General features: G+C 39.6%; 1 protein-coding gene across 1 annotated transcript in view; it reads left to right on the top strand.

Annotated features, from left to right (window-relative positions):
• Positions 1 to 24406, top strand: part of LOC147915740 (protein eyes shut homolog) — a 440056-nt gene that overhangs the window by 390962 nt on the left and 24688 nt on the right. The window contains exon 10 of the mRNA XM_087437836.1: positions 11833 to 12005. Within this exon, the coding sequence (XP_087293962.1) occupies positions 11833 to 12005 (173 nt within the window). The remainder of the gene's footprint in view (positions 1 to 11832; positions 12006 to 24406) is intronic.

Raw genomic sequence — 24406 nt, 5'->3', positions numbered from 1 at the left:
CTGCCTAGTTCCTCAAGTCCACTCCCCTTTTCTGAACGCTAAGCAAAATGTCTGCTTTCCAGTCCTGGGCTGTGTCCAGCTTTCTCCCCTATCTTGGCCTCCGTACACGTTGTTCACTGTTGGAAACACTCCCCACTCTTCACCTAGCCCGATTCCTTATTTTTTATACTTCAGTTAAATTATTAATTCCACTGAAAATCCCCTTTTGACCACCATCTAAAAGAAGCCCCCTGCTGTCTTCTGTAGCGCCATGTATTATTTTTTCTTAGCACTTAATTTGTAATTTTAAACTCCATTGCTTAATTTCTATCTCCCTATTCAGACTGGAAATACAATACAAAATGGGACAATATCTGTTTTCCTCACCACAGTGTTACAGTGCCTAGCAGTGTCTGGTGTAGAGAAATCCAGTAAATGTTTGTTGAATGAGTGAACAAATGAATTGTTCATGATAAAAGCTTACTAGCTGTGGTCGAGGCTGGGCAGAGAGGGTGGAAGGCCTGCCCCATGCCCCTCATGGAGGCTTACGGAACACCTTCAAGGAACTTGGGTGCAAAACCAAGCACAATGTGACAGCCTTGCTTTTGGCAAATGGTGTCTCCCTGAAAAATATTTATCTGAAGCTATTTGTTGGAGACTCGAGTGACACCTTGTGTAATAACAGAGTATCCCTTAAATAGCCTGTTTTATATACTATGATACACCTTCATACCTAGAGCTTTCCTGAGGAAATTGGGACAGTCATTAACAATACTTTTGATAATAAATGACTCCTGAACAACTTACAGATTAGCTAGTTCTTTTTTGTTCTTTTTTTAGTAGGAGAGAACTTGATTGCAGATTCCGAGGTTGAAAGTAGCTGCAGGATTTTTCAATTAAAAGTTCTAGTGTGTATCTTCTTTCTAGTGTGAAAGGCTAAATTAGTTTCAGGAAAATGCTGACATAGGATTAAGATAAACTGTGTCCCATCTTTAAAACTCAGTGGAATAATACAGTTCTCTAAGTCCCGAGGATGGCAATAGCTTCCCACACTTGATTAGACCAGCAAACAACAATTTGTCCCTTGACCTGCATATTTGGTTTCTATTTTACTTTAATTAGATTCAAACAACTAAAATAAATCAAGATTTTCTAACCCATTTTGCACTTTAGTGTAAATAAAACCTATGCCAAAAATTCAGCTCTACTGCATGAGTTACAGAAATAACTTCTCCACACTGAAGACTAGTATTTTGCATATATGTGCCATGGAAGGGGAGGGAGAGAGATTAACTTTAAATGAAATGAATTCAAGTTAATATTTAATTAATTCTGAGAAAAAGGTATTTAAATATGTGTCTATTCAAATACAATTTTAAGTTGCATAGAAAGTTTTAATCCAGTTTGAACTAATTGGAGAGTTTGCAACAACTAATAACTCATATATGTTAGTTACCAGGAAATATGACTTTTTTACCAGGAAATAATTCAAACCAATGAAACAAAACTTCAAATGATTCTTACTGAAAAAAATAAAAATAAAAATTGCCTCTGGCATTCAGAGATCTGCTCCGTGCCATAACCTGTCTCAAAAGAAGGTTTTCTGAATCCAATAGGTAATCCCTTTCCCAACCAGGCCTATTTCTGTGCTACAGTGAGCCTCGCAGTTCTGGATTTGTTGAGTGAAGCAATTTAGGAATTGCTTCTTGCAGATGGAGATGCATTTTATGGTGAATCATTGGAGCTTTAAAAATAACAAACTGCTGGAAAGAGGCTTAAAATGATCCTCCCAAATACTGAAATCTTATCTAGCCCATCTGATAGAGCAATTGAAGGAAGAAACTAACTGAAACTATTGAAATAGCAGGGAAAATTGACTATTCCTTTTTTTTTATCCATTTAATGTAAAAGAAAATCGTCACATCTAATAGAGTGTCAAAAAAAAGTGTTAACTAGGTGTAAATGCCTTTTAAAACTGTCTTTCACCATCCCTAAGGTCACTGAACCGAAAAGCTTGCCTCTAGCCAAAACACCTTTTGATGAAGGCTGGCCATTGTGCACGGTTTTCAAAGAAATAACAAGGGCCATTTTCGTGTCATGTCAACTGATTCCAAGAAGAGGTTTAGTCTTTTCCAGTGCAAAGAAGTCAAAAACTTAAACTTTTAATTGAAAAAGGCCAAAGCCATTTTCAATCTCTTGTATTTAAAACTCAAATTATCTCTTTCAGGATTAAAGAAAAAAAGAACAAAAAAAAAAGCTCACTTATACCAAAGGCAGCAGAGCAGCAATTTATTATCCATAGTCCTTTCTTCAGAAAAGCTGTCTTCAATTATCTGGGGTTTGTGTCTCAGTTTTATCGACTTAACACAAAATATTTCTCTAAAATCGTGCCCTAAATATGTGTAAATTTGAGCCCTAATAAAATGAGTTTCCAGATAATACAGCAGTTAAAATAAGATCACAGCCTTTCTACTTCAGAATTAGTTTAAGATGGGAATTCTTTATGTTTAATTAGTGCATTCGCGGGTCGGCCCCGTGGCTTAGCGGTTAAGTGCAGGCAGTCCGATGCTGGCGGCCCGGGTTCGGATCCCAGGCGCGCACAGACGCACCGCTCCTCCGGCCATGCTGAGGCCGCGTCCCACGTACAGCAACTAGAAGGATGTGCAGCTATGACATACAACTATCTCCTGGGGCTTTGGGGGGACAATAAATAAATAAATAAAATCTTTAATTAGTGCGTTCAGTATAACAACAGGCTATGGGGAAATATGACCCCAAACAGAAGGCAACCAAACCCCTAGTTTGCTTGGGGTCACCCCCGTCTACTCCTGCTGTCCTGGCACCCTGTCCAGTTTAGCACTCATCGCAGACATTTCATTTTATAATCAATAATCAGCATCAGCACCATCAACGGTTGCGTGAAAATGAGCTGGGAAGCTTTGTGTTCAGTCAGCTCTCCCTCATGGGCACATAGCTTTCATCCTCCCAGCTGTCCGCAAGAAGCTAACCAAATTGTCCTCAGGAAGAACAGCTATTTCGTGCACAGCAATTGCATTTACAAAAGAAAGAGTATGTATTCGTTTAACCTTAAAAAGACCTTTGCCATAGCATGTTCCTGAACACATGAGTGTCTTTCCATGCAGTGATAACAAAGGTATAATGGATAAATGCTTTTAGTGCAACCTTTCTTGCTTCATTGATATGGGAACTAGCTGGCCCAGCACTTTAAATTCTTTAGTATTTGAGGCAAAGTTTATTTTCTTTCAGTTGTGTCTCCCCCAACACCAACTAGCATTATAATCCATAGGTTCTCTTAATTTAATCAAAACCAGATTAGCTTTACATTCATAACTTATTTTGACACTAACATATTCTCTGGGACATCCATGGATGCTTCAAATAATATATTTATGAAAATGAGCTCATTATATTCTCCTCTGCTTTTCAAATCTGTATTCTTCAGTTCCAAGAATGGCAACAAAATCTGCTCAGTTGTCCAAACCAGACAGATATTTTTCCTCTAAGCATCTATCAAATTAATTCTCTCCATACCCACTTCCATTGGGTTTATCTGCACTTCTGCTTGTATTTCTTTAGTAACCTCCTCCCAACTGGCTTCTCTGTGTATAACTCAGGGTCCAGTCAGGAGACAGAAGCCGCAGAGTAATTTAGGAAAGTTTAACGTGAAGGATTATTAACTAGTAACAGAAGATTAACTCCTAAAAGTTAGAGAGTACGTTAAAGAGTTTAGGCACAGTGAATGTAGGGAGTAATTCTTACCTCCAGGGCTGAGGAAGAATACTCAAGGAAGGAACAAATTTGGAAAACATACACACACACACACACACACACATCGACTGGTGTTTAGACCGCCTTGGGGAGTTTGTGATCATTGAATGTAGAGAAGTTTACTGAGGTGCCACAGGCTAGAACTGGGAAGGAGGAAGGTATCCGCTGGACACCGAGGAAACGTACTAGAAAGCCGCCGGCTGGGACGCAGCTGAAACTCACTGGGAAGCAGTCCTCTGGGATGCTAAGGACCTCACTGAGAAACCACCACGGGGCTGCTGCTGAACTTACAAGAATTCTGCCCATCGGGAGCCGGTGAAACTCTGTGACAAGCCACCCTCTAGAGAGCCAGCAGAACTCACTGGAAAGCCACCCTACGTGGTACTGCTGAAACTTGATGGAAATCTGCCCACTGGGACAACTGAGTCTAGCTAGGAAGCTGGCTGGAGCATGGGCTGAACATTCTTGGTGGGAATTCCCCTGAGGAGGTGCTGCTGAAACTTGCTGTGGGTGAGAACCGCTGAGTCTCCTGCACAGGCCCCTGACAGGAGGAAGAAGACGAAAGGACATCAGAACTGGGAAAAGAAACCCCTTCTTCTCTCAGTGTTCCTCCAGCACATTTTCTACACTGTAGCCCCAGAGTGATAATTCTAAAACACAATGTGATTATTTCTCTGCCCAAAACCCTTCAAAGAGGTGAAGGGAAGAGAGATGGAGAAATATGCATAGGAAGCTGAGGGTTGACGTTGATGGCTGCAATTCTATCTACAGAACAGGAAGTGAAGTCATCTCCTGTGAGTGTGGGACACAGGGCTTGGAGAGTGGGGAAGGTCTGAATAACTATTTTGTAGGAGGAAAGGAGTCAAAGCCAAAATTAATGCAAACATTTTGCCAAATGCATTGGGAATGTTATCCAGACTAAGATAAATGTGTAGGATACGCTACAGGGTGGAAGCTACATGAGATGAAGGTCTGAACTGGGTTTGGAACTGAGGAAATGATCTGTTGCATAGCTTGTAAATTTTTTTTAATTTTTTTTGTGGGCAAATACTGAGCAGCAAATTTGACACTGTTCCTTATAATTGTGTGCCAAACCTTGTGTCTGGGCCTCAGAATTATAAGCTAAATATACCATGTGGTTCAAATGGTAGGCATTAAATATCTTGCTAGTCAGTAATCCCTGGTCTATATTGTTCAGGTCACTCACTCTGGATAAGGAGATTTAGGACAGTTCTAGATATCACCTCTTGTCCTAAGGGGCAGACATAAACTATAGTTTGAGAGCAAGCTTGATGAATCAACAAATTTAAAAGCAAGAACTCCTCTAAATTTCTTGCTTTTTCCCAACCCAAAATTAGAGCATAAAGATTTGACAAAAGGGAGGACCCGGAATGAGAGATTGCAAAAAATTAGATTTCTTGTTGCAAATTCAATGTAGGAATGCGGCAATGCTCAGAAAGAACGTTTCAGTGTTCATAAATATGTATCTTTGCTATTAACTACTGTTATTTACTATTCCTCGTGTTTGTGAGGAATAAATTCCCCCAGCAGCAATTTTGTAAATAGTTGTTAATATCAGAAAAGAACAACCATCAACCTTGTGTGCCGTTTTTTCCACCTCCCTGACAACAGTTGAATTCACCATGGAAAGAGTTGAGTGGAGATTGATGTATGTGAACATTACCAAGGTCAAGGGACTGGGTGAAACAACACTTTGTTGGCTTAAATATTTTAAGAAAATTTTTTGTTTCTTGTTAGTAGGAGTTAAAATAACATTTTAAAAGCTTATACCAACTCTTCCAGCCTTAAATAGCCTCCAAATAGGCACATTATCTGTACAGGAAATTATCTGAGAACTCCAAAGCTCCATAACTGCTGTATTTACTGATTCCGTTATATTGAATGCTGCCCAAATTGCGCTTACAGTGCAGGGGACTGGAGACTGGCTAATTTTGCAATGAACACAGAGTAAGAAAATCTATTATGAAATTGTTGCTCAGGCACAAAGTCTAATCTTAAGACCCTGAAACTGTTTTTTAATGGGGGGAGGTAATTTTCGACATTGAGATCATGCATTTCTTCCACAATTATCAATGCATCGTTTCATTTTCTCATCCATCAGTACCCTCCACCTCTGCCTCCTTTTCCAGCCCACTTCTCTTTGTACCAGATTCCATTCTATTGCTCTTATCCCGCCATTAACTGATTCAGATTCATCTAGTTGTATGTTTCATCTACACCCACCCCCTTGCCCTAACATGTAACGAGCAGCCCATGAACGCCAAGTACCATGCTAGGCACATTCTCACACACATCTCATTCACCTTATTTAGATTATGGCCACTTTTCACCATGTTAGCTCTCTATTTGGGGTTTGATATTTTCTGAGGTTCCTCCCCTGCAAGCAAAGCTTTAACCCCATTTCATAAGGACTAAGTGGGTCACAAGGCAAAAAAAATGGAAAAGATATCTCTTGCTGGGAAGGAAATTTCTGATCATCTTTCTTTATCAATGAAGACCTTTTTGCAAAGTGAACCATGGCTTTAAGAGAGAGAAGGCAGCAGAGAGGGGGAGAGAGAGAGATTATAATACAAATTCAATTTTTCTTCACAAAATACCCACAAGATTGAGTTGGGCAGATCCTAAAACAAGAAGAAACAAAAATGCATTATTTATATTGTTTGTGAATTAGCCCTGTTTTATGCCATATTTCTGCACATGTGATTCTATGATTTTCATTATTGCTCTTAACCTTTTTCATCTTCTTTGTTTCTGCCTTTAATAAAATATTTTCCTATAAAGAAAAAGGATCCTGAAGCACAAAGACATTTTCTTCAAGCCCTCTGTTCATGGGTATATGATATAGACAGTGTTTCTCCAAGTTCACTTGCTAGGCCACCGTAAGATAATTTTGGATTTGCAATTTTTTTCTATTATTTTCATGTTTGGCTACTTTTAAAAAGAAAAAGTTAAAAATGAAAAATGTCAACTCTGAAGGTGTGCCTTAATGCAAGAAATAATATCCTTTGGGGCAGCTATGCCTTAGCGACCAAGAGAAGCTATCTGTGGTGGCAGAGCACTGAGTCTCCACGCACAGCTGACAACCTGTCTGAAAGGAGTTCAGAATCTTTAAGGAAGATTGTGAGGAGGGGGAGGAGGTGCTGCTTTGTAATCAGCAGACCCTTCTTGTGGCATTGTGAAATTCATGAGAACAGAATGAAGTTTCCACCTGAACCACAGCTCCTCCGGACGGGATCTCATTTGCATCCTTTCTGACGCCTGTGCTGCGGAGCTATAAATAGAAAAGCCTACACATAGAGATGGGTTATTTCTGCCAGAAGTCATTTTATTCTTTAGAGGTATCTAGAGACATTATTCATAGGATTCATTTCTGCACACTTTCCTGTGGAGACTCTCCCTCTCTTGACACTGTGGGTGGTCAACTTTGAAATCTGCTAATGACCCATTAGATGCAAAGAGAGCAGGAAGAGTTATTTTTTTAAGTTAATACATGCAGGAGTGCTTTTACTTCTAGAAGGTTTTCAGGCATCTGGCTGTGTGATGTAAATAGGAGGCATCCTTTTCAAGTCAGCATCTTTGATTTTTTTAACCAGCTAAATTTGCTAAAGATAATTTTTAATGCCCGTAGAAACTTAATGACAGTCATTTGATATGCTAACCGTATTGTGACTTGTAATCAAATATACTGTAGCAGTTAGAGTGCCAAAATATACAGCTGTTTGCACAGACTTAGGTAAGTGGTATTTTTTTTTAACTAAGCTTTAAAATGATTGAGTGAGTTTTTTCCCACTTCATGTTGTTAAGTGTAATGTACATGCACTAGACCATATATGGCACCAGTAAAATAAAAACCCTCTAATTTTTGTACTTTGATGGATAAATACCATGTTTTCATATATATGTTAGTCAAAAGTCAAAATGTAGCCCAAAAAGAGAAAGAAAATTAAAATGCTCTGGAGGCCTGCTGAGAACACAATGGTAACTAATGCCCATGGATCTTTTACTCTGGAGAGAATATTTGTCTCAGGACAGCTGGCTTAGGCTCAGAGTGGGCTATGCAAGAGGATCACCTGATGACATTTTTAAAATGCGGAATCTTGGACCTCACTCAGATCTCCTAAATCAGAATCTCAGGGGGCAAGGAACCCCCCGGAATCTGCATTTTAAAAGCCATATGGGAGATTGTCTGGTAACATTCTGTGGTGCCAGTCCACAGACCAGCTTTTAGAAGCCATGACATCTGAATCCACGTATCACAGAGCTAAGGCCTTAAAATCCTTGCTACTGTCTACATTTCCTGGGGCCAGCCCAGTGGCATAGTGATTAAGTTTTCAACCTCCGCTTTGGCAGCCCGGGGTTTGTGGATTTGGATCCCAGGTACAGACCTACACACTGCTCATCAAGCCATGCTGTGGCAGCGTCCCACATGCAAAATAGAGGAAGATTGGCACAGATGTTAGCTCAGGGACAACCTTCCTCACAAACAAATAAATAAATAAATACACATGCTGTGTCTCACAGAAATTAGGTCAGGCACTTGTGTTTTCTCCCCCAACAAGAGCAGCAGCCAGTCTTACATATCGCACATCACCTGGCTCGGTCCATGATGTAAATGCACAGTAAATACTTGTTGACAGCACTTGGGAATATATATGGTGTTCTGGAGTATAGGTAAAAACTTCCCCAATATCTGGGTTCTTTCCCAAATCTGCTTTTAGTTCAGAAAAATGCCCTGACTTCCTTAGAGGATAATTTGCAAAACAGTTTTCCATATGGTTGGCAGGTCTACAAAGGGTAAGATTTTTTTTTAACCTTTATTTTTTTGAAGAAGATTGGCCCTGAGCTAACATCTGTTGCCAATCTTCCTCCTTTTTTCTCCCCAAAGCCCCAGTAGATAGTTGTATGTCATAGTTGTAGATCTTTCTAGTTGCTCTATGTGGGAAGCCACCTCAGCATGTCTTGATCAGCTGGTGAGTAAGTCCGGCCCAGGATCCAAACCAGGAACCCTGGGACTTAGAAGTGGAGTGTGCAAACTTAACCACTATGCCACGGGCCCGGCCCCAGGATAAGATTTTTTAAACTTTTTCAAATGAAAAAAAAAATTTATTCCATGTGAATATATTTTCCCATAATAATTAAACAGTGCCCAATAAATTCACAGCAATGTTACAACATTTAAACTGGGTGAAGGAGGGCGACATTATTTTAAGCACTGTTTCCAAGAGTCCTATTACATAAGGTCCTTCAACCTCGGGCACTCCCATTCCTGGTCGACATTGCCATTTGCTTCAGGACGTGAAGGAGTCCAAGCGAGTTACATGACAGCAAAAACAGATGACTTGCAAGATTTTGAATAAATTGGGATTTAGTAATGGGATCTTTGGCAAGACCTGAATAGGAGAAACTTTTAGGTCTGGGTGTAACACAGTTGGTAACAAAGATATATTACATTAAAACTATTAGGGAAATACCTGGCACTCCAGGAAATCTTGTGGAACTTGAAAGTACAGTTTGAAGTGAAGTGTGTAGAGGCACATCACCTGGCAAGGTCTCAGCTGGTTAAAGCTGACTCTTCCTAATGAAAGTCTCATGGCATCTCGAGATGGGCCAGAGGGCTCTGGACACTTGCCCTTGGTGAGCCAAATAAGGAGATTTTCCCCCTTCCCCTTTCATGAATTGTTTTCTATTTCTCTCTCTGGTCTGGCTGCCTGCTGATGTACAGATGCATACAGTTAGTCATCTCCGTGTGACTTTATACAACCAACTTCTCCCAACACCTGATGAAAGCAAAAAGGAAATGAGCTCTGATTTATCAATAGGACACGATTAAGATGAGTACTTTCCTTGGTTTTTAACATAAAAGCATCTTTCTTACATCTCAAATCCTGTTAGGTCTATATGATTAAAGCACTTAAATCAATCAATATTTAGATCCCTTTGACTTTCCTATATGTGGCATTCCCCTTTACTATAAAAATGATAATTTGGTCCGTCCAGAACACAACTTTCAAGAGTATTACACTCCTAGATTTTATCTGAGCATATAGATGCTTAATGTTGAGCTTTCAACTCTAAGTTAGGGGAGTGGAGGCATAGTTATGTTAGATTTATCCATGGCCCCAAAGAACATTAAGTTACTAACTAACACTTTAAGTCACACCAGAAAGTATCTGTGTACCTGCCAGGTGGCCTGGCTATGCTTTCCACGATTCTCAGGCAAGAAGGAACTGCCTTGGCTCGTCAGTTCTCAGAACTTTGTTTTGTAGCCCGGAAAACAGAAGAGTTTGTCTAGAATGCTTTATAACCATCTTAGTGACATTAATCTTTAATTAATTTTTTTCCCAACTCTGAAAACCTATGAGATTCTGTATCTGCCTACTATGTGTAAAGCACTGTGCAAGTTGCCATGAAAGTTATAAAATGAGTAAATTACTGATCACTTACGGGATAACCTACGTGTTGGCAATATCTGAGGATCTCAAAACCTCACACCCCACCAAAGCTAGCTTCCCCTACTATCTGGTATGTAAACTTTCTCCATGGTGTTTCATCCATTAACCTAAAAATTAGTATAAAAGAGTAGACATTTTTGGAAAAGGAAACCTCTTCAGATTTCAAAGTCAGATATTCGTTAGTATGAAAGAATCTGATTTCCTGCAAGCAAATTTATTTTGGACTAAGGGGATTAAAAGATGTAAGAAAGGGATCAAGAGACCAGAAAGATGAGAAGGATAAGAGAACAATTCCATGGTACGGGCAAGATCTATAACTAAATTGGGAGGCTAAGTCATGAAGACAAAATATGCTAGCTTGCTAATTTTCAAGATGGTCCTGGAACCTACCCTTAAGAGCTAACTGTCACATTTAGAAGATAAGATATAAACAGAAAAAAAAAAAAAAAAAAACCCTAAAGATCCATATGTGGCAAGGTGTGTGGACTAAGGTAATACGGAGAAAGAAAAAAAAGGAAGGAAAGGACATCAATATTAGATGGAATTCATTTAACTGCAAGTGACAAAATCCCAACTCAAACTGGCTTAAAAAATAAAAAGAGGGTTAAAATATATTGGCTTATATAACGGCAGTGTCATGGCGGGATCTAGTACCCAAATAACATTGTCAATAATCTATCCTGTATTTGCGTTGCTAGGTAGTAGTTATTTATTCTCAGCCAAGCTCTCCCCTCTGGATAGGCAGATGCCACCAGCAGCTACCAGTTTAGCCGCCCCAGCTGAGAAATCCAGTCAACCTGGCTTGGCCCTTGTATCCATCCTGCACTATCACTGTGATTGACACCAAAAGTCTGTCTGCCCCTCCCAGTCATCCGGGCTGAGAATGGTAGAGGGGGGAGTCTGCAAAGGAAAACTGAAGCTACTACTCCTTTAAAAAGGGGGAATGGATGCTGATGGCAGAAACAACGTCCCAAGTCCCTTGCTCCTCTGGAGAATGCTGCCCCAGCAGGTGAGAGGAGCCTCTGTCCTGAGCTCTCAGGCACTCTCAGCCTGGAGTACCAGACAGTATTGTAGGTGTGGAGAGTTGTGCAGTCATTACAGCTCCCACTGTGCTCTCCTTTTGGAGCTACCACTAGGCCGGCTCTTGGAGGACTGTGTCCCCAGTGCAGGAAGATTATCACCGGCTTGAAAGTCTCCTCTGAGCTCCGAGCCTAAGACGGTTTCATCTAACGGACATTAGAAGCCCTTTATTGAAGCAGTGCCACACAGATTTAATGAAATTCTGAAAAGGTACCTGGTGTGAATAAAAGATGGGATAAATCAAAAAGAAAAATATGTGGCTTAAAATAGAATTCACGGCTTCAGGCAGTCTATAAAGCTGTTAACCTGCTGTCAATAGTAAGTACACAGCTACAAATACTTAAAAGCTGAAAAACACAGAAAGAGAAAGGGGGACGAAAAACTCCACTTATTAGACAAGATGCTATTGTAATTTTCTTTATATGTGTGTGCACGCGTGCATGTGTGTGTGCGTGCGTGTAAAAGATCAGCTGTTTTCTGATTGACTTTATAATTCCCTTTCCCTTCTCAGTGACAGTGAAAACTGGTCTTGTGAGTGTCCAAGGCGGTCCTCAGGCAAGCTGTGCCAGTTTGCAACTTGTGAAAACAACCCATGTGGACACGGCGCCACCTGTGTCCCTAAATCCGGGACCGATGTTGTCTGCCTCTGCCCGTACGGGAGGTCTGGACTCCTCTGCACCGACGGTAAGAGCGCCTGGTTATTAAGATGGAGCACAGGCAGAAAGAGGTGAAGGGGACAGGGGTCACTCAGAGGGATCAGGGATGACACCTGACTGATCAAATATGTCAGGTCCTTTTCTTGGTTCCTTTCAACTCGGTGGGGACAAGACCCATCAATGAGACTGGTCACTGAGCAGGTGTTTCTCGTACCCGGCAGGTAATTACAAAGGAGGTGACGAGTTGTCCCTGAGGTTAGACCACATGAAATCTCTGTGTTACAAAATCTCAGTCATTCTCATGCTCAAAGAGTAACAAGGAAAATCAGGAGTAACACATAAAATCAAATTGTTTTATGTCATTTTGGCAAACTGAGGATATAATATTAACAAATCTATATATTGTAGACTAGCTGTTTTTGTTTAAAGATAACAAAACCCATGACACAGTTATTACATACCAAGAAACAAAATCACAAATAATAGCCATGTGTCTCTCCTTAGGAAAATCCGGTATGTGGAAACCCTAAATTACAAAGAGGGACAAGATGTCGCGATGTAAGATTGCTTTAAGAAGCACATGGCCTAAGAACGTAATGTTGGCTTTGATATACACTTATAAATATGTCTGTAAATATTTTCAGACATAATCAAAAGTATTTGGTATTACTATTTCATCAACTCAGGACTGGACTTGTTTCATCTTTATTTTCACCATATAGATGAAAAAACAAAGTTTACCTCTTTGGTACTAGAGGTACTTGTTACCAAATTTTTGAATAAGGCAACCAAAATGAGCCCAGGGCCCTGCGCTCCAGGTGGATGAAAAGAAACAAACAGATTCACCTGTGCGGACTCAGCAACAAGCTGTGGCACCACACCTGTGGTAACAGGTATGCAAATTGAATCTGGAACGGAGAAGACTGTGACTACCAAGTGTTGAAGTTTTTGATATGCACGACTTGAAGGGAATTAAGACAATGGATTTATGTGTAGCTGGGAGAAGGGAAGTTAAGAAGTCCTAGGAATTTCATTCTGTGCGGCAGGGTTATATTAGAAGAAGTTAGCCAAGTCATGTTTGTAATAAGAAAAAAGCATCAGGATGGATTGAAGTCTTGTCCTTTCCTATAAAAATCTCATGCTTCTTAGATATGATCATTCTATTTTAGATAAAAGCTATTGAAAAACGTAATTGATCACAATAAATTTGATTACTATGGGATGAATCATCAGTTTTGCTTTCTACTAGAAAATAAGACTGACCATATGAAATAAGAAATGAAGATTTATAAGAATGTCTTCACATATTTACAAAAAAATCGTTGTTTACTCCCATCTCTTAGTCTCTTTAGGGTTCCAAACATGCAGAGATTTATGGATTATTGTGACATGAAATATTAGACAAAGTTTATTAGGGTCTGCTGCAGTGTAGGTAAGAAGAAATTCCTACATGGGCCCATCCAGAGGAATTTCTTGAAATAATTAGCCTATCATTAATATGTTCCACACATATGCCAGATCCTTTTGACATTCCTGCCCTCATAGAGCTTATGTCCTAATTGAGAAGATAAAAATAAAATAAATGGCTCAAGACACAATATACAGTTTATGAAAAGAAGTATTACGCAACCAAACAAGAGTGTTAGAGAATAACTCAGGTGGGAGCACGATTCTAGGTGGGTGCTCATGACAAGAACAACTCCAGAAGAAGAGAGATTTGTGCCAAGGCTGAAAGAATAGGGGGGACACCATGTGAAAAGCTGGAAAAACAACCATCAGGGAGAAGTTCAGAAAATGGAAGACCCTGAAGAGAGAGAGAGACTGGGCTTGTTGGAGAATGAAAAGGTGCTGCTCTGGCTGGAGCCTAAGGGAGCCAGGGAGAAAATCCTATGTCACATAGGCGGGGTCTAGACTCTATATGGCCTTGGGAACTTGGGAAGGTTTTAGACTTGTTTCTAGGTGCCTGAGGAAGCCACTGGAAGGTTTTAAGGAGGTGAGTGGTTTATATGTGTTTGTTTAAACTTCTGACTGCAGTGTAGGGAGAGATTTTGGAAGACTTTTGTCAGTGATCCTGAGAAAAGATAATTATGCCTAAGAGAAGCGTGATGGCAGTGGAGGGGGAAATAAGTGTATGAATTTGAGATCTGTTATGGAGATAGAATTGGCAGCTTGCTGGGAAATGTGTGAAAAGGGCTGATCCAGAACAACATCTAGATTTCTTTGGTTTATCTGTTTGAACTGTAGGGAGATGGTGGTGCCATGAGGAAGATTATGGGCATAACAGGGTTTTTGTGGGGCATTATTGGGAAGTAAACAGAGTTGTCTTTTGTACAGATGAAGGAAAATATGTCTGTTAGATATCCAGATGGAGATTATGTGTAAGCAATGGGGTAAATGATGCCAGTGCTCAGGGTAGAGGTGAGGACTAAACACACAATTTGGAGAGTCATCAAAATAGAGATAGTGGCTACCATAGGACTGGAGATTGTCTAAGGAGAAAGTGTAGATGAAGAAGAAAAGGGGACTGAGGACCAAGCCCTCCAGGATTCCAATATTTAGGGATCTAAATATTGGTGGATCTAAAAAAAGGGATCTAAAAATGGGAGGAGAGAAAGCCATGTTAAATATCAATACCATCGCAAGACAAACACCACTATCATCTTTCAGCCCCTAAATATTTCTCCTTCCATGATGTGGCATTGTCTTAGCCTGGTTTCCCCATCAAAGCAGAACCTGGATAAAGAATTGCATTCAAGTAGTGTATCTTGGAAATGATCCCAGGAAACAGGAGAGGAGTGAAGACCTAGAGAGAATAAAATGGGGGGAGGAGAGAAAGTCAGTACAAAGGCGCATTATGGGGTGGAGCATCACCGTGGGCAACGGCACTTGATTCCACTGCCACTTTATGAGGAGCTGTCTAAAGTGAGTCTCAGAGTTGTCTGATCTTGTGAGGAAATGTATGGAATGAGTCTGAGAATTGTCCGCCCAAGGAACAACAGAGGGAAGACTTTAACCATTGACTCGTGGTTGCCTTTGACTGAGGGTTGCTCCACAGGACATTAATTTTCCCACACTTCTAGATTGCCTCCCAGAGAGGCGAGTGCAAGCCCCCACGGGCATCTCAGGCAACCATGTCAGAGAAGCTGGCAGTCAAGGAAGGAGAGCTTAACATACCAATATTCCATAACAATCACACAAATGCCCACCCTAGTGTGTGCTCCCTCTGGGAGCCATCTTTGCATCAAGCAGGCATCGATGTTTCCTTTACTCCACCAGCTAGTGTGAGGTGGTGCCCCACGTCATTTCTTGGACCATTCACTGTTACCAATCTGACCTCCAGGAGATTGTCCAGAACATGCTGAATATGCATTTATTCAATAGAGAAAAGCACAGAGCAAACCAGTAAGTATGGTGTTCGCCCAGTTACAACTACAGGTTAGAACAGGCACAGACGATATCTGAAACTTCCTTTTTTGTCTTTGCCTTTTTGTTAGTATCAGAGGAAGACAAATCAGCTTGTTTCACTTCATCAGCAGTTGTGTTTGCACCTGGCACTTTTCTTTCAAATTATAGCCATATCTACCACACTAATATATTCTTTGGGGGATAATAGAAAATATAATTGTGACATTTCCTACCTTGTTGATATTTCCACTGGGGAATTCATTCCGCAGCAATCGTGGCAGGGATGACTGGAACTGAGAAAACACACAGTGTAAATGGAAAATTTTCAGCTGCCTTCGCTTGTAAAGGGCTTTCCATTCCACACCGTGCTCTCATTCACGCTTCGTGTTGCCTGTTCCTTAGCAGGAATCATTGCTTCTTGTTTTCTTAACCATGACATTCTAAAGACAAAGGAGGACACTTTATCTTGTCTTTTGCCCCCTTGTTCCATAAATGTTTCTTAATTTACCTTATCATCCCAGCCTAGGTCCCTAGATGGAGCCCAGCCTTTGAAGAAAGCAGTATAATATGCTAATGGAGAGCCTAGGCCTGTATCAGTCTGGCTGGGTTACAATCCCCATTCTCCCGTGGACCAGGCAGCCGAGTGACCTTGGGCAAGTCACTTGATCTCTCGGTACTTCAATTTCAGTGAGTCCAATAATAGAACACACCTTATAGATTTCATGAGAATAAATGAGATCATTCGTGCAAAGTGCCTAACACATCACTGATCATACAGAAAATGCTTTTGTTCTCTACGGGCGGTCAAGCCAGGATTCTCACATTCACGGGGAACAACCTCATTTTGTCATGATGAGAAAGAAGGCTGGATCTCCACCCCAGCTAACAAGAAAACTCTCTAGGATGTCAAAGAAAATCAAAATTAATTTCCTTTCAAGAATTTTTCTAAGTTGGTGACACTTTGCAGTGATTAGAGACAAGCCAGGGTGTTACCGAATCAGGGAGGAAGCAGCGCTCCACAAACACAATCACCAGGCTATTTAAGGACACGATACCTCTAGAAAGCAGCTTCAAGTCAGGCTGGCATTTGGTAATGGCATATTTCAAGTACCTGTAATTTCCTGTCCTGTAAGCTCATAACTCTTTTGATAGCATCCACTCTGATATGATCAGCTTTTTCTCTCCAACTCAACAGCTGTTTGCTCACCCTGCTGTTCAACCCATCTCAATCCGTCATTTCCCACCATGTATAAATTCTGTATTTTCCAACTTTTGGTTATAAAGAAACATTAAAAGATCAAGCCCAACACCAGAGGGGAGTGAGGAGACAGGAGCGACTGTGGTCACACAAGAAAGCGCTCAGGAACGTGCTTCCTCTTGCTCTGGGTCGAAGGCAACCTTTGAGTGGTCTGCATTTTTTCTTCCTTAAGAACTGAGGGAATCGCTTTTCCTTTGGCTCAGTGGGAAGCTGCACACCTCCTGCCTTTCAATTTTTTTTCTATTGCAGCATCTGTGAAGAGAAAAAGTTAGCTTGGCACATATAAAAAAGCAGCACTTAAAATAAATATATAGTTCAATGTACGCCAAAATGTTCTTGAAAATAGCCTCGATGGACTCCTGCAATCCAATCTATGGGCATATTGAATGAGCGCCTTTCTTCTCTTTATGCAAGTGGCAGAGTCCTAGCAGAGCAAAGTTATGGTTATTGTTCCAATAATTATTACGTGTACTCTGTGTTTATAAGCAAGGGAGTCTTTAAAAATATATATACAAGTATCTGGGAAATATTTTCTGGTCAGAGGCTTTCATAAGGTGAAATTGCTCATGTGTCTGTAGTTAATGCCATAATCTTTCTTTAGGTATTATGCTTCCTACCAATGGTTGGTGTTGGATTTAGTTATATATACATATATATATATAGGTATACATACACACACACACATACACATTCACGCACACACACACATCTACTAAGAACAGCAAGATAATAAGGTATTATGACTTGGGGCATTATCAGCTTTGGCAGAGTCTGCTAGTTGTTTGACCAATATATTGTCCCCTTTTTTACTAATACACCTCTGATTTTATTTGGAGCAATAATGTACCCCAGCTAAAATGCCCCAGCCTCTTTTAAAGCAGAGTGTGGCCGTGGGACAAAGTCACGGACAATCAGGTGTAAGCAGAAGTGTTCGAGTATTATACTGACCTCTGGAAAAACTCCTTAAGCGTGGCATCACCCCCAATCTTCCTTCTTTCTTAAGCCTAGAATGTGGATGTGGTGACTCAAATTCCAGAAAGCATCTTGGATCATAAAGTGACCTTGAGGATGAAAGATACACGCCAGCAAGGTGAAGCAAAAAGATGAAAAACACTTAAATCTCTGATAACTATAAAACCACCATACCAATCAGGGATTGCCCACCATCAGACTTTTTGTTAATAAGAAAGAAATAATCTATTTTGCTCAAAACTCTGTTATTTTGTTATATGTTATCTGTTATATGTAGTTAAACCTAATCTTGACTGATACAGTGTCAAGATTTCCCTGAACTTTATATCCTGATATGTTTTCTCAAATATTTCTGATTTTGTTCATAAACCTTAGACTCCTTCTCAAAGAGAGCGAAAGTACAGGGTTTTTTGTATTATCTTATTTCAGTCTAGAAGATTTAATAAACTATAAGTTTATAAAATATATTTTACAACCCAATGAAAGTGTGCTATGAACGTTATTCCAGTATTGCAAAAGAAATATCAAGGTAAACAGAAAAATGAAAAACTATATTTTTCCAAATTAGAAAAATAATAAAAAAGCAAATTTTAGATCTTACTTATAAAACATTACCTCTTATCTTAAAACTACCCCCATGAGACAATTTCTAATAATCACTCTAAATGAAAAATCAAATTAGTTTGTAGATTTTCGCATCTCAATTCCTAGGGAGCCACGAATCTGTTACTGTCTGCTTTTAAACAGAGAATATTCACTATCAAACTCTTGCCGTTTGCCTCTGGAACACTGTCAGTAGAATGCTAAACTCTAAGGGCCAAATGTTCTTTTTGTTCATTCCAGCACTTTGTCATTGTTTAGCAACTTCACGGAATTCTCCGTCCCAACACAAGAATTTCCTGCTTATTAAAAATGTCTTTAAAATGGATAGACTATGCACAGGGGCAGACTTTGTCTCTGCTGAATATATTTGTGGTAAATTGATTTTGTGGACCATGTGTGGAAATGTAAGCCTCTGCAGTTCATCCCACAGCTCACCGGAGAATTTAACTTTGCAGGTCTGTCAGAGCAGGCCCTCCCCCAAAGAGTCAATTTGAGTATAAAATGAATCCTGTCAGACCCTACCACACCTGTCAGGTTCTGCTCGGTCAGTTTAAGAGCTGTGCTAATGTGATGCCCCTGCCAGTTACCAAGCACCAGAGAACTCAAACACGTTTGTTGTACACTAAAAAAATTCTTCACAGAAAGAGAAAATTGATTAGAGTCTGAGTAAATTTATGCTACATGAAAAACTGTGAAGTCAACATTTTATGAAGAGGCAATGGAATTTATTGATTGTTAGGAATGAAATAAACAGGGATGGAGATGCCTGTGTGTGATGTAAATTACCTACCATTCTATGCGATGATAGCAGCTATTCAGTTCAAGGAGTTTTTTTGTTTATATCCACTGACGTGCTCATATTGTGTCTTTTCTAATATTTTGTCATTCCATGACTTTGAGCTTGAAAATGGCTTCCTAGTTTCCTTGGGAGGAGGAAAGAACTGCTTAAAATGATGTGCAAACCTGACACAGGCAGCCCCCACGTTATGCTCAAGCCCTCACCTTAGTCACTCTCTATCAGTTTACGCTATTTTGTATTTGTCTTTTAAATGTTGGCCATACATCACACCAGTCCTTCCCTCAGCCCAGAAGCTCTGTGAAGATAGATATCACATCTGCCTTGGCCATCAGAGTATCTGCAGAGTGGCAAATAGTGCCTGGCACGTGATAGGCTCTGGAAGTTTTGCTGAATTGAAAATCCTTTGAAAGTTCTTCAGAATATTCATCTAAGTTTTACCCCGAGACTACTGCTATGCCTATTATTTAGGAGAAAGTCAGTAAATATTTGTCAAATTGAAAAAGTAAACTAATAAAATAATCAATGAGTGTATGTCTAACCTGAAACATTTGCAAAAGTGTGTTCCACAGCACACTAGTGCAACAGCTGGCCCATGAAAGAGTGTGTTGAAATGAACTCCCATCTATTGAGTGCTTAGTATATGCCAGGCCCTCAGCTAAGAGCTTTGCATTCATCTTCTTACACGATCCACATCATAACTCATGAGGTATGCCATTATTTCCATTGGGCAAATAGGGAAACTGAGGCTCAGAGAATTTAAATAACCAATCAAAAGTGATATAATTCATGGGTGGTGGGTAGATCTGGAATCCGTGTCTTTTACTTCAGCCTTTCATTAAAACATTAGATAGTTACATTATATAGTATAACCTTATATACTCTACTTCTCTTTCAAGAATTCACAGTCTGTAGTGGCACAGTAAAGGCTCTGAGAAGTCCTGTAATAACTCAGCATTAAACTAAGAAACTCTTCTTTCTCACAAAACAAGCCTTTCACAGAATACCCTGGAGTGGTTCCCAGTGTGGTGTATGTACCCTCCACTGTGGTATTGGAAGAAAATATTACTTCTCTTTTTTTACCTCAATCTTTTAATTTCTATTTTTTCTGTTTTATCATGTCCATATTATATTAGTATATGTAAAATTATATGTATATAATTTTAAATAAATAACATTATATGGGCCATGATTGAAAAAGTTTAGAGGCCACTGATTTAGATCATTCCCTTTCAAACACGGCCTGAGATTTTTATTAGTTCCATTGTTTTCATAAAACTAATTTAGAGAAGCTGATTTCAAATTATGCTTGAAATGCTTGAGATGTGTAATATATAAAATTTATTGCGTGATTCCAATTGGTTGATATAGTGAGAGGAAACAATGGAGTGGCACATTCAAAAGCTGTTTATTCTTGTTCTTAAAGTACTTTGAAACCACCCACTCACCCCAATAGAGTTAAGTTTACTTAAGTTTGCATTCTCCAAGCTCATGCTGAGCTGTGAGAAAGACTACAGGAAGATTATGGATGCAGGAGTAGAGTGACGACAACTTCAGCTAATACTGACAGCAATCTCACTGTAGAAAGACAAGGATTCAATGTGCATATATTTTATGGCCATTTTATGGAAATGCGTCTGTTTGTGGTAGGCATTCCCAAACATGAAGAAGCACACAAGGCCACTTAGGCCTAAACTAAGCAGAATATGTTTAAGTGGAAACAACTTCTATTCCCTTCTCTGCATTGTAACTTAATAAAAATCAAAAATGCTCAAAATTATATTATCCATTTATCACTTAGGGTTTTGCTTTGTTTTGATTTTTCTCAATGAATCAAATGACTTGATCCTTGCTTTCTTCTTTGTCCTTTTACTGAATGATGACCCTTCAATATTTTAAGTGTCTTGAAAACTTTGATAAAGAACCACATGATCATTTAATCTGAATTTCCACTCATAAAATTGTGTAGATGCAAGTTATATTTCATATATTTGATAAGAACAGCTAAACCTGAAAAGACCAACACTTTTAGAGGCATCATTTTGTCAACTTGCACAAATAAACAATTTCTTAGGGAAAAACATTAATCCAGCAAGGGAGTATTTTTAGAAAGTATACCAATTACTGTAGAATTGATTAGTCAAAATAATTAAGCTGGTAACTCCAAAAAACTCCTGGCCCATGTCTATGATTAAATGACTTGGGCAATGAGGTCTGGGATTCCTATCCTTATGCATTTGTGAGACAAAAATTAAGTTGGGGAATAAGGAGAAAAAAATAGAGTGGGAGAGAATATTTCTGAAAATTGATTATAGTTTGTAACCAAGTCCTGACTTCACGTGTACCTAAGTTGCACTAAGACTATCCAAGTTATCCAATATCTACATGCTCTCCACAATACTGAGTGTTCCATAGGCCTTCTCTTGCCTTAGCCTATCCCTGCCCTTGAGAAAGAAAGGAGGAATCCAAAGGTAAGGGTACGCAGTCTTCGATGATCAGGTCATGATCCCCACTGGGCTGTAACGATGCATTGTAAATCCTGACTCTAAATGTGAACTGCAAAGGGGAGTTATAAACACCCAGTATCAGAAATGTGGCTCATATCTCAAAACATGTGAATTACTTAATGCTAACAATGATTCCTGAAGGGCTCTTCAAGTCCTTATTTTCCTAAGGAGAGCATGTTATAGGGATTACTAAGAACCAGGCTTCCTATTCACTTCTGAAATTTAAAAATTTGAAGAGCAAACAAGAATAACTTGCAAAAGCTCACCTATTAATATATTTCAAATTAAAGTTTTTTCTATGGACTAGACAAGAGACAAATGTAGGTATATTTTAATTCCCTTGTTCTAAAGATAGCACATGGATCCTGAGTAAGGGGTTTGCCAGAAGTGACTCTCCTGCCTCTGCTGTTGGTCTGTCACTTTCGAGCATAGCTGGTGAGTTAGCGGCCTGTAAAGTGAACAGAGCTCTTTGAAAGTCAGCATCTACTGCCCATTTTGATTTGCATCCATGACTAAACACCTGGCAGGGAACATGCCATCTTTTCCAGAGGGCAGAGCTAAATATTGCCCCTAATGATTCAGTCTCAAAAATGACATTGTGTAATTCTCATTGCCGTTCTAAAGGGGCCAAGGGTATTTTTGAATCTCATCTTTTTGGTTCTCGTGTGTTAAATCAACTTGAAATTGTTAAAGCGAGACTCTTTCTGCCCCAAGTCTTTAAGGTCTAGAGAAGGGAAACCTGTCGTAATTGTGCTTGTTGGAGTGTGCCTTTGTCCGTCTCCGGGTGGATGGAGACGGACACACACCTGGTTGACAGCGAACACCAAAGAGGCTTTTTCTGAAGGAACATCACTGTGGCTGACCTGCCAGGGAGTCCCATAGGTACTCGTCAGGGTTGCTGTCTTACCCCTGGTGGGGTTGATTTTTCCTGAGATAGCTGTAGCCACTAATCCACTTTAAGTTGGACTGCCCACGTAAGCTTTAAAAACAGAATATTTAAGCGATCTTTTGGTTTGTGGATCATAAAACCCCTTTACAGTCTTGCCTGCTCCCCGCCTCCATTATAGTTCTCTCCTCTGTGACTTCTTATAATAAACAAAGACCTTTGAGGACAGCGCATCTTTAAGACCCTGGATTTCAAGTTACCCAATTTTAGTTTAGTCTAAATCAGTGTAGCGAAATGAGACTGGAAAGCCTCGACAGCCATTTCTCTGGTGTGTGACGATAATTAGGGAATTACACAATTTCCCATCCTGCAAATCACAGGACTCAAGGTGCCTCTCTGCCAACAGCTAAAAGCTTTTTGGTTATTCAACACTTGCCCTGTCGGAATAGGAGAACATCAGAACACCTGTGCAATACACAAAGGGCTGCAAATTTATGGGTGTATTAAGCGAGGTCTAATTATAACTTGATAAAAAAAAATTCCCTTGACAAAAGTCTATTTCCAGAGAAGCAGCTTTTGTAAGAGAAAACTTAGAAATGATTATATCCCAAATGTGCTACTTGGTAAAATTGAAAAACATTGCTCAAAGCATTCTTAGACATAGAAAGGAAAAAAACAACACCTCTTTTTCTTCACCCTCCATTCCCTAGAGCAGCATGCTGCATCTTAGTCGACCCTTTATTCCTTTGACATCTGCGTGCTGTTAATTAGTGAACTTCACCCTTTAAGCAAACTCAAATGGATACTGTTTCATTAACTAACAAATCCTCACATCACTTTATAGCTGATTAAGTTGAGGTTGGCAGTGTTAAACTATTAGTGTTGTGTGACGGGAAGGTCCTACACTTGAAAGCAGCCAAATCCAGGTCCAGACTGTGAAACACCCAGCTGTGTGACCTCTAGCAGGCCACTTCGCCTCCCTGCCCTTCACTTTCTTCATCACCTAATGAAAGAGTGGGGGGAGATGGTCCTCCTCTTCGATTCTTTTATTCCAATCCGAACCTTTAGATTGACAAAGGGGAAAATAAATTATGAGTTACTCCTACTGATTCAAATGCAGTTTTATTTTGTGTCTCCTTCATTACAAGTCATTTCAGTTCATTGTGAAGTAGCTAATAAGAGTCAGCAGGCACTGAGTAGTGGCAGTCTAGACATTGTTCTAAGCACTTTCCGTAGGATATCTCACTTAATCCTCAAAAGAGTACAAAGGGCAGCTGTCATCATTATCCCCATTTGATAGCTGAGAACATCAAAAATTAGAGAAAGTAAATAACTGGTATGAGAAATGGCTAATTAGTGGCAGAGCTGTAATAAGAACCCTTAAAACCTCACTGCAGAGCCTGTGCTCTTAACTCTTAACGGTCCTCTGAATCCCATGAATATGTCTCAAATACAGATTCAGTTGTACTGTATTTAAAGCAAAATCTAATCATGGAAATGATTACTGATTATCTTAATAAAAAAGGAAATAATAACTGCTTAAGAGGAATAGCTCAATCATAAAATTATGAGTCTTTGATCAAGTCTTCCCATGTGATGAAAATGTTATTTAAACAAACCTAAGCACTTGGGGACATGTGTTAATTATCAGTTATGATTTGTCCCATCGGCACAGAAATTTATTAGATTCAAATCAATATACTTTACTTTTCTTAGTATTAGAAATTATCTGGCAAATTATGAGATAATAAAGAGGGTTTAATTATGTCATCTTAATTGTAAGAAAACTCATTCTATAATTTATTCATTTAACAAATACTAATTAAGAACTTATTATGTGCCAGGCCTGTCCTAGGTGCCTAGTAAAACTTGGTAAATAAAACAGACATATCTTCTTTCCTCAAGGTTTACCATCTACAAAGGAGATACGCAAAAAATAAATAAATAAATATAAAATTCCAAACCGTGATTGGTGCTATGGGGAAATAAACAGATGACATGA

The sequence above is a fragment of the Ceratotherium simum genome, chromosome 13 (genome assembly GCF_057802395.1).
Source record: "Ceratotherium simum simum isolate JZ-2026a chromosome 13, ASM5780239v1, whole genome shotgun sequence".
Lineage (NCBI taxonomy): Eukaryota > Metazoa > Chordata > Mammalia > Perissodactyla > Rhinocerotidae > Ceratotherium > Ceratotherium simum.
This window is presented reverse-complemented; position numbering and strand designations above follow the sequence as displayed.